This window comes from Camelina sativa, chromosome 15 (assembly GCF_000633955.1).
Source record: "Camelina sativa cultivar DH55 chromosome 15, Cs, whole genome shotgun sequence".
Classification (NCBI taxonomy): domain Eukaryota; kingdom Viridiplantae; phylum Streptophyta; class Magnoliopsida; order Brassicales; family Brassicaceae; genus Camelina; species Camelina sativa.
Window position 1 is genome coordinate 25466824 of NC_025699.1, and position 10661 is coordinate 25477484.

At 39.9% G+C, this 10661-nt stretch overlaps 4 protein-coding genes across 5 annotated transcripts in view; 3 read left to right on the plus strand and 1 right to left on the minus strand.

Moving 5' to 3' along the window:
* Positions 750-2481, plus strand: LOC104747518 (lysM domain-containing GPI-anchored protein 2). The gene is made up of 4 exons (XM_010469163.2): positions 750-1501; positions 1703-1823; positions 1911-2116; positions 2199-2481. Exons 1-4 carry the CDS (start codon positions 964-966, stop codon positions 2303-2305), a joined length of 972 nt encoding a protein of 323 aa, XP_010467465.1. The 5' UTR covers positions 750-963; the 3' UTR covers positions 2306-2481.
* Positions 2478-4204, minus strand: LOC104747517 (isocitrate dehydrogenase [NAD] regulatory subunit 2, mitochondrial). Of its 2 annotated transcripts, none has more exons than XM_010469162.1 (4): positions 3607-4204; positions 3244-3471; positions 3093-3171; positions 2478-3019 (listed from the first exon to the last, which is right to left on the minus strand). In XM_010469162.1, exons 1-4 carry the CDS (start codon positions 4120-4122, stop codon positions 2745-2747), a joined length of 1098 nt encoding a protein of 365 aa, XP_010467464.1. In that variant the 5' UTR covers positions 4123-4204; the 3' UTR covers positions 2478-2744. The 2 variants fall into 2 exon arrangements, with proteins under 2 accessions (XP_010467464.1, XP_010467463.1); XM_010469161.2 differs by having other exon boundaries at positions 3244-3483; positions 3607-4201.
* LOC104747519 (pentatricopeptide repeat-containing protein At2g17140-like) lies at positions 4456-9791 on the plus strand. Its single transcript, XM_019236818.1, has 3 exons — positions 4456-6636; positions 6747-8806; positions 9106-9791. The coding sequence occupies exons 1-3, from the start codon at positions 4456-4458 to the stop codon at positions 9230-9232; spliced, it is 4368 nt and encodes a 1455-aa protein (XP_019092363.1). The 3' UTR covers positions 9233-9791.
* The window catches only part of LOC104748783 (pentatricopeptide repeat-containing protein At2g17140-like), a 1928-nt gene continuing 1844 nt past the window's right edge, over positions 10578-10661 (plus strand). The window contains exon 1 of the mRNA XM_010470376.1: positions 10578-10589. Coding sequence (XP_010468678.1) covers positions 10578-10589 — 12 coding nt within the window. The remainder of the gene's footprint in view (positions 10590-10661) is intronic.

A 10661-nucleotide genomic window follows, 5' to 3' on the forward strand; every position in this document is an offset into this window, starting at 1 on the left:
AATCTGGATTTTATCTATAGGCGAGGATCTTCTCATTCGGATGATCAAGATTCTCTATATCGGTTACCTTGGATTTTGTGGTCGTTTTGGAAGGATAGGAATAAAAAAGTTTTTTCAAGGCACACAGCTTAAGTCTGAGGAGGTGATCAATCAGACTGTAAGTGATCAATTATTTTGGGAGGATGTACAGGCTCAGGTAGTGGATTTGTCTGGTAATGCATATCTACTAGATTATGGGATTCCTTCGGCTACTTCGAGTCAGGATCTTTGTAGTCAATTAGATTGTTCCTGGAAAGGATCCGGAATTGCTTGTCAGTGCTTTGTAACAGATTGTGCAGAATTAGTAGGGATGATTCAATCTCCTGAAGATTGACCCACTTTTTCTAATCTTCTAGACGATTTCAACATGCTAAGGGTGGCTTTTCCACTCTTTTCTTTGTCGAATATTACATGTTCCTCGAATCTAAGGACGGATTGTCTTGCTCGGTCGTTTAAATCTTTAATTTCTACAATTGTTTTTTGTAAACAATTTCTTTCCGATTCGGAGTACCAACCATGGAATTCTTTTACTAGTGTTTGGTTGATAAAAAAATAAAAATAAAAGATCGTCGACCTCGACCAGTTAAGTACTAGTGCTCTTTAATATGCCAATCTTCAATTGAAGAAGAAGAAGTGTTAAAAATGACTACTATTACTACTTTACTCGTCAATGATGTTATGATGATATTATAATTTCCTCTCGACAAGTCAGGCGTGGCAAATGCCAACACTTTCATTAAAGAACAGAGAGATAGCACAATGTGAAACCACAGACTGTTCTGGTTGTGTTCTCATTTATTGTCTCACAAAGTCAAAGTGGAATAAGTCCAGTCTTCTCTCCGTCAACTCTCTCTTCTTTGTCCTTAGCTTACATAACCAAAACCCATCTAAGATTACCTGAGAGAACTCTCCGGCGACCTAAAAATGGAAACTTCCCGTTATACCCTTCCTCTTCTCCTCGTCAATATTCAAACCCTTTTCGCCGTCAAGAACCTCCGTTCGATCCTCGGAGCTAACAATCTCCCACTCGACACCAAACCTGACCAGCGCGTGAACCCGAATCAAGTCGTGCGTATCCCAATCCATTGCTCTTGCTCCAACGGAACAGGTGTATCGAACAGAGACATCGAGTATACCATCAAGAAAGACGACACGCTTTACCTCGTCGCAACTGAGGTGTTCGGAGGTCTGGTTGCCTACCAGAAGATCGCTGATATGAACAAAATCCCCGACCCAAGTAAAATTGATGTTGGTCAAAAGTTTTGGATCCCTTTGCCCTGTAGCTGTGATAAGTTGAAAGATGAAGATGTTGTTCACTATGCACACGTGGTCAAACAAGGGAGCTCCCTCGGTGAGATCGCTGCTCAGTTTGGAACGGACAACACGACGCTGGCTCAGCTCAATGGAATCTCCGGCGACGCTCAGCTTCTTGCTGATTACCCTCTCAACGTCCCTCTCAAAGGTTTACAAATTTTTTTTGGAGCTTTTGGATTTGAAAGTTTGTGACTTTAGGAGTTTTATTGATCATGTCTTAATGGGTTCGAATTTGGTAATAGTTTAGATCAAAGAAACGATTTTTATTTGTGAAATGAAAAGTCTGTGACTTTAGTAGATGATGATTGGGTGAGAAAGAAAGTTATGAACTTTGAACTTTATTTTGCAGCTTGTAGCTCTTCTGTGAGGAACGACTCGTTGGATGCTCCTCTACTTCTGTCAAACAACTCATACGCCTTTACTGCAAACACTTGCATCAAGTGTTCCTGTGACGCTTCAAAGAATTGGACGTAAGTGTGATGGATAATCTTGGAGTTATGTTGTGTGTTTTAAGTAAATTAGATTCTGATGGTTTTGGTTTTGTCTTTTGTTATCAGTTTAAGCTGTGAACCATCATCTCAGGTTAAGCCTTCGAATTCGACATGGGCAACTTGCCCGCCTTCACGGTGCGAAGGAGCTGAGGGTTTGTTTCTAGGCAACACGACTACTACGTCGACTAGCAGCTCTTGCGGACCTCGTACTTGCGCCTATGCTGGTTACTCCAAACAGACCATCTTTACCGTACTTACCCCAACTTGTCCAGGTTTGTTTGATCCACGTTTCTTCAGATTTGGTTATAGCATACAATTAATGACTTAATAACCTGGTTACTCTCTGATAAACAGATTCTGCTAGCCCTGGTAGTGGTAACTATGCGTCAACGTTCAGCCCAAGGTTCAGTTTCGTGATGGTGTTGATTCAGTGTGCGCTGCTTTGTCTCTATCTTCTCTAGTAATGTTTTGTTGTTATATTAATTATGAGTGTGAATCTAAGTACAGTTGGGATTGAAAATAAAGACATTGTTTCACCTGTAGCATCACGTCCTTGTACCATTATTATGTTGGAAACACTTCACCTTTGGACACATGTGTGGTTACCAACTAGAAAATAATAAAACATTGATATGAAGTTAACCGTAATTTTTCATTATTCAAAAAGGTACTGCTCTGAGGCAGTTTGCACATTGCACTTTGCATATTACATGAACACAAAAAGAAAGGGAAAAAAAAACGTAACTTTTTATCATAAACCATGTTATTTTTTCTTGAAATTTGAAATCCCAATTCGAGTTATCTCGAAAGAATGTGGAACACTAGAAGTATTTTCCTGTAAGTGTCAATCATACCGACGTGTGATGATTACACAGGGGGGGGAAGTTGAAAATTGTCAAGTCAATCCAAATTGGCAATAACGGCGTCAACGACCTCTTGAGTAGTGCTGCTTCCGCCTAGATCTTCAGTCCGGCACTTTCCTTCAGAGATAACACGCTTCACAGCTGTTTCAAGCCTGTCAGCAAATGAAGGGAACTGAAGGTGTCTAAGCATCATGGCTGATGAGAGTAGCAAAGCCACAGGGTTTGCATTCTTTTGCTCTTCCGTCGTATCCTTCCCTACGTTTCCTGCTGATGCACCTTGCTCAAAGACTGCATACTCCGCCCCACCATTTCCTATAGAAGCACTTCAGAGCATAAGTAAGAGAATCTACTTCTCTATTGTGATTTTAGTGCAGACTATTATTACCTCCAGGCATGACTCGAGTGCCTCCAGCAATACCAGCAGCAGTGTTTGCAACTAGATTACCATAAAGATTGGGCGTTACCTGCAAACCAGATTCATGTAAATAAGAGAAGATTTGAGAAACAGATACAATCGTAAATTCTGAAACACTTACCATGACGTCGAATTGCTCTGGCCTTGCTACAAGTTGCATACAACAGTTATCAACAATGATTTCGTTGTAGGCTATACTTGGATACTTCTTAGCAACCTCTTGACAAGATTCCAAAAACAAACCATCAGCCAGTTTCATGATATTGGCCTTGTGCACTGCCGTAACTTTCTTCCTATTGTTCAAGTAAGCATACTCAAACGCATACTTTGCAATACGCTCCGAACAAAACTTTGTGATCACCTAGCATAACATCAGCATCAGAGACATCTTTAAATAAGACAACTTCTATGCACCTAAACTCAATTCTAAACATTGATCAATCAAAATCATATATGTAACCAAAAAAGGTGAGAAAATGTCAACCTTAAGGCTCTCAACAACACCAGGAACAACCTCATGTTCAAGCCCAGCATATTCACCTTCAGTGTTCTCTCTAATGACAACAATATCAACGTTCTCATGACGAGAAGCTAAACCAGGCAAATTGAAACAGTTGACCAAAGACGCAAAGAGATCAAGCTCCTTCCTTAAACTAACATTGAGAGAGCTCACACCACCACCTACAGGTGTTGGAGTCTTAAGCCCACCTTTCAAACAAACTTTGTTCTTCTTAATCGAATCAAGTAATCCTTCAGGTAAGCTCTTCATATCTCCGTGTACTTCGAACGGTTCGAAGTAAACCGGAGCGTGCATCGCTTCCATCACTTGTTCAACCGCGTTTGTAACCAACGGACCAACTCCGTCTCCTGGGATTAAAGTCACCGGTCTTGGTTTCCCGTCGCCGGGTCTGGGCATGTAAGTCACGGATCGGGTTTGAATTTTCGAACCGTTTGTGATGTTACGAAGATTCTTCAGTAGAGAAAACGTTTGACGAGACATCTTCTTCTGCAAAATTATTGATCGGAATCAGATTCTTCTGAAGATGATCGAGAGACAACGAAGAAGAGGAAGAAGAAGAAGAAGTAAAAGCGTTTACTTTTTAGTCTATAACTTCTTTAATTTACATAATAGCCCTAATACTTTATCCGTTATTACATTTTGGACCTATATATAATTTATGAGATCAATTTTGAAGATTATGTTTTTGTTATTTACAAAATAGCCCTCGAGTTATTAATCTTATACGTTTTGGTCTGTATTTAATTTAATAATTGATTATAAGACCAATTTGGAAAAATTGAATTTTTTTTCAGTTCTGTAGACTGTAGATCCATGGAACAGTCAGGTACACTTGTGAAAGCTTTGTTGAAGAACACGAACAATCCGAGATTAGCATGGAGTATCTTCAAGAGAGTGTCCTCTTCTCCTTCAGACGAAAGCCATGTGATCTCTTTAGCAGCGGCTCCTACGATCGCTCGTATCCTCGTTCGAGCTCAAATGCACAAAGAAATCGAAGACCTTCACAATCTTATACTCTCTTCGTCGTCATTCCAAAAGACGAAGCTTTCTTCATCTCTTCTCTCCGTTGTCTCGATCTTCGCGAAATCGAGTTACATTGATAAGGCGTTCCCGCAGTTTCAGTTAGTACGGTCGCGGTTCCCTGAGAACAAACCTGGGATTTATTTGTATAATGTGTTGTTTGAAAGTTGTATAAAGGAAAGACGTGTGGAGTTCGTTTCGTGGTTGTATAAAGATATGGTTTTGTGTGGGGTTGCTCCACAGACTTATACGTTTAATCTGTTGATCCGTGCTTTGTGTGATTCAAGTTGTGTGGATGCTGCTCGTGAGTTGTTCGACGAAATGCCTGAGAAAGGTTGTAACCCAAATGAGTTTACTTTTGGGATTTTGGTTCGTGGGTATTGTAAAGCTGGTTTGCCTGATAGAGGACTAGAGTTGTTGAATTCGATGGGAAGTTTTGGGGTTTTGCCTAATAAAGTTGTGTATAATACCATCGTTTCTAGCTTCTGTAGGGAAGGTAGGAACGATGATTCCGAAAAGCTGGTGGAGAAGATGCGAGAGGAAGGTTTGGTTCCTGATATTGTAACGTTCAACTCGAGGATATCAGCGCTGTGTAAAGAAGGAAAGGTTTTGGATGCGTCTAGAATTTTCAGTGATATGGAGCTTGATGAGTATCTTGGTCTTCCTCGTCCCAATAGTATAACATATAACTTGATGCTGAAAGGATTCTGCAAGGTAGGGTTGCTGGAGGATGCCAAGACCCTCTTTGAGTCGATTAGAGAGAATGATGATCTCACTAGTTTGCAGAGTTACAATATTTGGCTGCAGGGTTTGGTCAGACATGGGAAGTTTATAGAGGCTGAAAGAGTCCTAAAGCAAATGATTGATAAGGGAATAGGGCCAAGTATTTTCTCTTACAATATTTTGATGGATGGATTGTGCAAATTAGGCATGCTATCCGATGCAAATACGGTAGTTGGAGTGATGAAAAGAAATGGTGTTTCCCCGGATGCTGTAACATATGGCTGCCTTCTACATGGTTATTGCAGTGTTGGGAAAGTCGACGCAGCTAAAAGCTTGTTGCAGGAGATGATGAGGAATAGTTGCTTACCAAATGCTTACACTTGCAATATTTTGCTCCATAGTCTTTGGAAGATGGGGAGAATATCTGAAGCAGAAGAGTTGCTGCGGAAGATGAATGAAAAAGGTTATGGACTAGATACTGTCACCTGCAACATTATCATTGATGGACTCTGTGACAGCGGGGAATTAGATAAAGCGATTGAGATAGTTAAGGGAATGCGGGTGCATGGAAGTGCTGCTCTTGGTAACCTAGGCAACTCATATATTGGACTGGTCGATGATAGCTTGATCGAGAACAATTGTTTGCCTGACCTGATCACGTATTCAACTTTACTTAATGGTTTGTGCAAAGCAGGAAGGTTCGGTGAAGCAAAAAACTTGTTTGCTGAGATGATAGGAGAGAAACTGCAACCGGACTCTGTCGCATACAACATTTTCATCCATCATTTCTGCAAACAGGGGAAAATATCATCTGCATTTCGCGTTCTTAAAGACATGGAGAAGAAAGGTTGTCATAAGAGCCTGGAGACTTATAACTCTCTGATCCTGGGCTTAGGCATAAAAAATCAGATATTTGAAATTCATGGACTGATGGATGAGATGAAAGAAAAGGGCATTTCACCTAATATCTGCACCTACAATACTGCAATCAAGTATCTCTGTGAGGGAGGAAAAGTTGAAGATGCAACTAACCTTTTAGATGAAATGATGCAAAAGAACGTAGCCCCAAATGTGTTTTCCTTCAAATATTTAATTGAAGCGTTCTGTAAGGTCCCTGATTTTGACATGGCCCATGAAGTCTTTGAGACTGCTGTAAGCATCTGTGGACAAAAGGAAGTCCTTTACAGCTTGATGTTTAATGAGTTGCTAGCTGCAGGGCAACTCTTAAAGTCTACAGAATTGCTTGAAGCTGTTTTAGATAGAGGTTTTGAGTTGGGGAATTTTCTTTATAAAGATCTTATTGAGACCTTATGTAAGAAGGATGAACTAGAAGTAGCTAGTGGAATTTTGCATAANCACAGACTTATACGTTTAATCTGTTGATCCGTGCTTTGTGTGATTCAAGTTGTGTGGATGCTGCTCGTGAGTTGTTCGACGAAATGCCTGAGAAAGGTTGTAACCCAAATGAGTTTACTTTTGGGATTTTGGTTCGTGGGTATTGTAAAGCTGGTTTGCCTGATAGAGGACTAGAGTTGTTGAATTCGATGGGAAGTTTTGGGGTTTTGCCTAATAAAGTTGTGTATAATACCATCGTTTCTAGCTTCTGTAGGGAAGGTAGGAACGATGATTCCGAAAAGCTGGTGGAGAAGATGCGAGAGGAAGGTTTGGTTCCTGATATTGTAACGTTCAACTCGAGGATATCAGCGCTGTGTAAAGAAGGAAAGGTTTTGGATGCGTCTAGAATTTTCAGTGATATGGAGCTTGATGAGTATCTTGGTCTTCCTCGTCCCAATAGTATAACATATAACTTGATGCTGAAAGGATTTTGTAAGGTAGGGTTGCTGGAGGATGCCAAGACCCTCTTTGAGTCGATTAGAGAGAATGATGATCTCACTAGTTTGCAGAGTTACAATATTTGGCTGCAGGGTTTGGTCAGGCATGGGAAGTTTATAGAGGCTGAAACTGTCCTAAAGCAAATGGTTGATAAGGGAATAGGGCCAAGTATTTTCTCTTACAATATCTTGATAGATGGATTGTGCAAATTGGGCATGCTATCCGATGCAAAAACTGTAGTTGGTGTGATGAAAAGAAATGGTGTTTCCCCAGATGCTGTAACATATGGCTGCCTTCTTCATGGTTATTGCAGTGTTGGGAAAGTCGACGCAGCTAAAAGCTTGTTGCAGGAGATGATGAGGAATAATTGCTTACCAAATGCTTACACTTGCAATATTTTGCTCCATAAACTTTGGAAGATGGGGAGAATATCTGAAGCAGAAGAGTTGCTGCGAAAGATGAATGAAAAAGGTTATGGACTAGATACTGTCACCTGCAACATTATCATTGATGGACTCTGTGACAGCGGGGAATTAGATAAAGCTGTTGAGATAGTTAAGGGATTGCGGGTGCATGGAAGTGCTGCTCTTGGTAACCTAGGCAACTCATATATTGGACTGGTGGATGATAGCTTGATCGAGAACAATTGTTTGCCTGACCTGATCACGTATTCAACTTTACTTAATGGTTTGTGCAAAGCAGGGAGGTTCGGTGAAGCAAAAAACTTGTTTGCTGAGATGATAGGAGAGAAACTGCAACCGGACTCTGTCGCATACAACATTTTCATCCATCATTTCTGCAAACAGGGGAAAATATCATCTGCATTTCGCGTTCTTAAAGACATGGAGAAGAAAGGTTGTCATAAGAGCCTGGAGACTTATAACTCTCTGATCCTGGGCTTAGGCATAAAAAATCAGATATTTGAAATTCATGGACTGATGGATGAGATGAAAGAAAAGGGCATTTCACCTAATATCTGCACCTACAATACTGCAATCAAGTATCTCTGTGAGGGAGGAAAAGTTGAAGATGCAACTAACCTTTTAGATGAAATGATGCAAAAGAACGTAGCCCCAAATGTGTTTTCCTTCAAATATTTAATTGAAGCGTTCTGTAAGGTCCCTGATTTTGACATGGCCCATGAAGTCTTTGAGACTGCTGTAAGCATCTGTGGACAAAAGGAAGTCCTTTACAGCTTGATGTTTAATGAGTTGCTAGCTGCAGGGCAACTCTTAAAGTCTACAGAATTGCTTGAAGCTGTTTTAGATAGAGGTTTTGAGTTGGGGAATTTTCTTTATAAAGATCTTATTGAGACCTTATGTAAGAAGGATGAACTAGAAGTAGCTAGTGGAATTTTGCATAAGATGATAGACAAAGGATATGGGTTTGACCCTGCAGCATTGATGCCTGTGATAGATGGGTTAGGTAAGATGGGAAACAAGAAAGAAGCAGATAATTTTGCTGAGAAGATGATGGAAATGGCTTCAGTTAGTGAAGTAGCAAACAAAGTCGATCCAAATGCATGGGATTTACACCAGAAAAAGCATAATACGCATGATGGAAACAACTGGCAGAATATATTACACAGGTATGGATGACACTTTCTCCTTCTGGTTTGCCATCTTTTATTGTTTCTCCTGTTATAGGCGTCATTTCATTAGGTATCATAAGATGCTTCTACTGGAAATTTCATAGTTTTTTGCTTTTTTCCTTTGAAGTTCTGGTTCTTTTAAGGAAGAAAAAGGTTCCCAGATTTGGAGTAAACATTCGTATATATTATTAGGCAGTAGACTCATTGGTTTCCAGTGAGTTCACATTCAGAGACTCGTTTCAAATGTCTTTCCGGAAACCTAATGAATTTGTTCTCTATCAATTGATATATTGCAGAGATGACGGTAGTGGCATTGCACTAAAATCTCTGTCAAGGGTTAAAAAAGGTTGGGGTCAAGGCGATATATCAAGCTTTCAGCCTCAGAGAGTTGACTACCTAGACTACTGGGAGGATGATGGTTAAAAGGATATTGTATGACTCTGTTTTCTTTCTTATGGTAAAGTTCAGCTGGCGGTCAAGCACGTTTTTTAGGTGCAGCTCATTAAGGATGACAGGGTTCGGTTATCGGGTACGGTTAATTTGACCAGGCCTGTGTAATGCGGGTCATAATGTAATTATCAGTAATTAGTAAAATATTTTAGTCCGGATATTAAATGGGCTTTTTAGTGTATCCGTCAAAAAAATTACTCCAAATTAACCGTTCGGTTTGGAAATTTCCACGATTTGCGTCAAATAGTGCACCAACTTCCACTCTGTGGTTTCTTCTCTTTGTTTCTTGAAGAACAACTAGTCAGGTTAATTTCATACCAAACCACAAGCTGGAAATTGTGCCAGTTGAAGATGCCAAGGAGTTTGCAAATTTCATACCAAACCACAAGCTGGAAATTGTGCAAGGAGCTAATCATGGTTACACCAAAACCAAACATCAGAGGCAACTGGTTTCAACAGTTGTGGTCTTTATTAAGACTGTGATTCTTGAAGAACAACTAGTCAGGTTATCTTTGGAATTGCTCATCATCATGATGTTACAGCTTTTTTCTTTTTTCAGTCAACATTTATTTACTTTTTCTTGTCTTCCATCTGAATAATTATTGTATGAGCAGAATACAACATTGGTTTTAATCTTCATACAACAATTCTTTGATTTACAATCTTCTGCCTTATGATATAAAACATCTACTAATCTTCTAATTTAGAAGGTTTTACACTTAGAAACTAGGTCACATGAGTGTATATATACATATAGAAGCGGAGTCAGAGATAATATATGTTGGTGCAGGATTCAGCACCCCGACATACCGAACTAAACCAGAAGTATTAATTGATTGTTTAACCGGGAATCCGGTTAGGGGATCAATTAGGTCATTAGGAGTTAATTCGGACGAAGTCTAATCTTGGAGAAGAAGGAACCGACATTCACTTCGACGCGGCGGCCGACTCAAGGAATGAGGCAGTTTTCCATATATCACTTCGTCCGCTAAGGAAAGTTAATATATTTAGAGATCTACGAATATGTATAAATAAGGGGAGACTTCTCCATTGTAGATCATCCAGAATCCAATATAATAATTGAGTACTCTTTTCGTTCTTTGCAATAAACCCTAATTCTTTCGAGTTCTTCTCTTTTACTCTTAATTTCAAGGTTTAGATCTATTTTCTAGAGAAATAACCATATTGAATTTGTTTCCCTCCTTAAACAAATTCATTGTGGAAACCTAGTTTCTACAATTGGCGCCGTCTGTGGGGACGCAAATCGTCTCTAGAAAAGTTACTCTCTAGGAAACTCTCCTTAAAAAGCCTTGCAATAATGTCTTCCATCGTGAACGAAGTTCCCGAAACAAACCGCACGCCCGATCTCACGGGCATCACGCCTTCTAAAGATGACATCGCG

Bases quoted from the DNA above. Each gene is read 5' to 3' on its own strand.
- LOC104747517 (XM_010469161.2), bottom strand. From the start codon at position 4,122: ATGTCTCGTCAAACGTTTTCTCTACTGAAGAATCTTCGTAACATCACA. The intron at 3,484-3,606 runs GTTGACATTTTC...ATGTTATGCTAG, and splicing joins GTGTTGTTGAGAGCCTTAAG to GTGATCACAAAGTTTTGTTC. The intron at 3,020-3,092 runs GTAATAATAGTC...GTGCTTCTATAG, and splicing joins CACTCGAGTCATGCCTGGAG to GAAATGGTGGGGCGGAGTAT.
- LOC104747518 (XM_010469163.2), top strand. From the start codon at position 964: ATGGAAACTTCCCGTTATACCCTTCCTCTTCTCCTCGTCAATATTCAA. The intron at 1,502-1,702 runs GTTTACAAATTT...TTTATTTTGCAG, and splicing joins TCTCAACGTCCCTCTCAAAG to CTTGTAGCTCTTCTGTGAGG. The intron at 2,117-2,198 runs GTTTGTTTGATC...TCTGATAAACAG, and splicing joins ACTTACCCCAACTTGTCCAG to ATTCTGCTAGCCCTGGTAGT.
- LOC104747519 (XM_019236818.1), top strand. From the start codon at position 4,456: ATGGAACAGTCAGGTACACTTGTGAAAGCTTTGTTGAAGAACACGAAC. The intron at 8,807-9,105 runs GTATGGATGACA...GATATATTGCAG, and splicing joins TGGCAGAATATATTACACAG to AGATGACGGTAGTGGCATTG.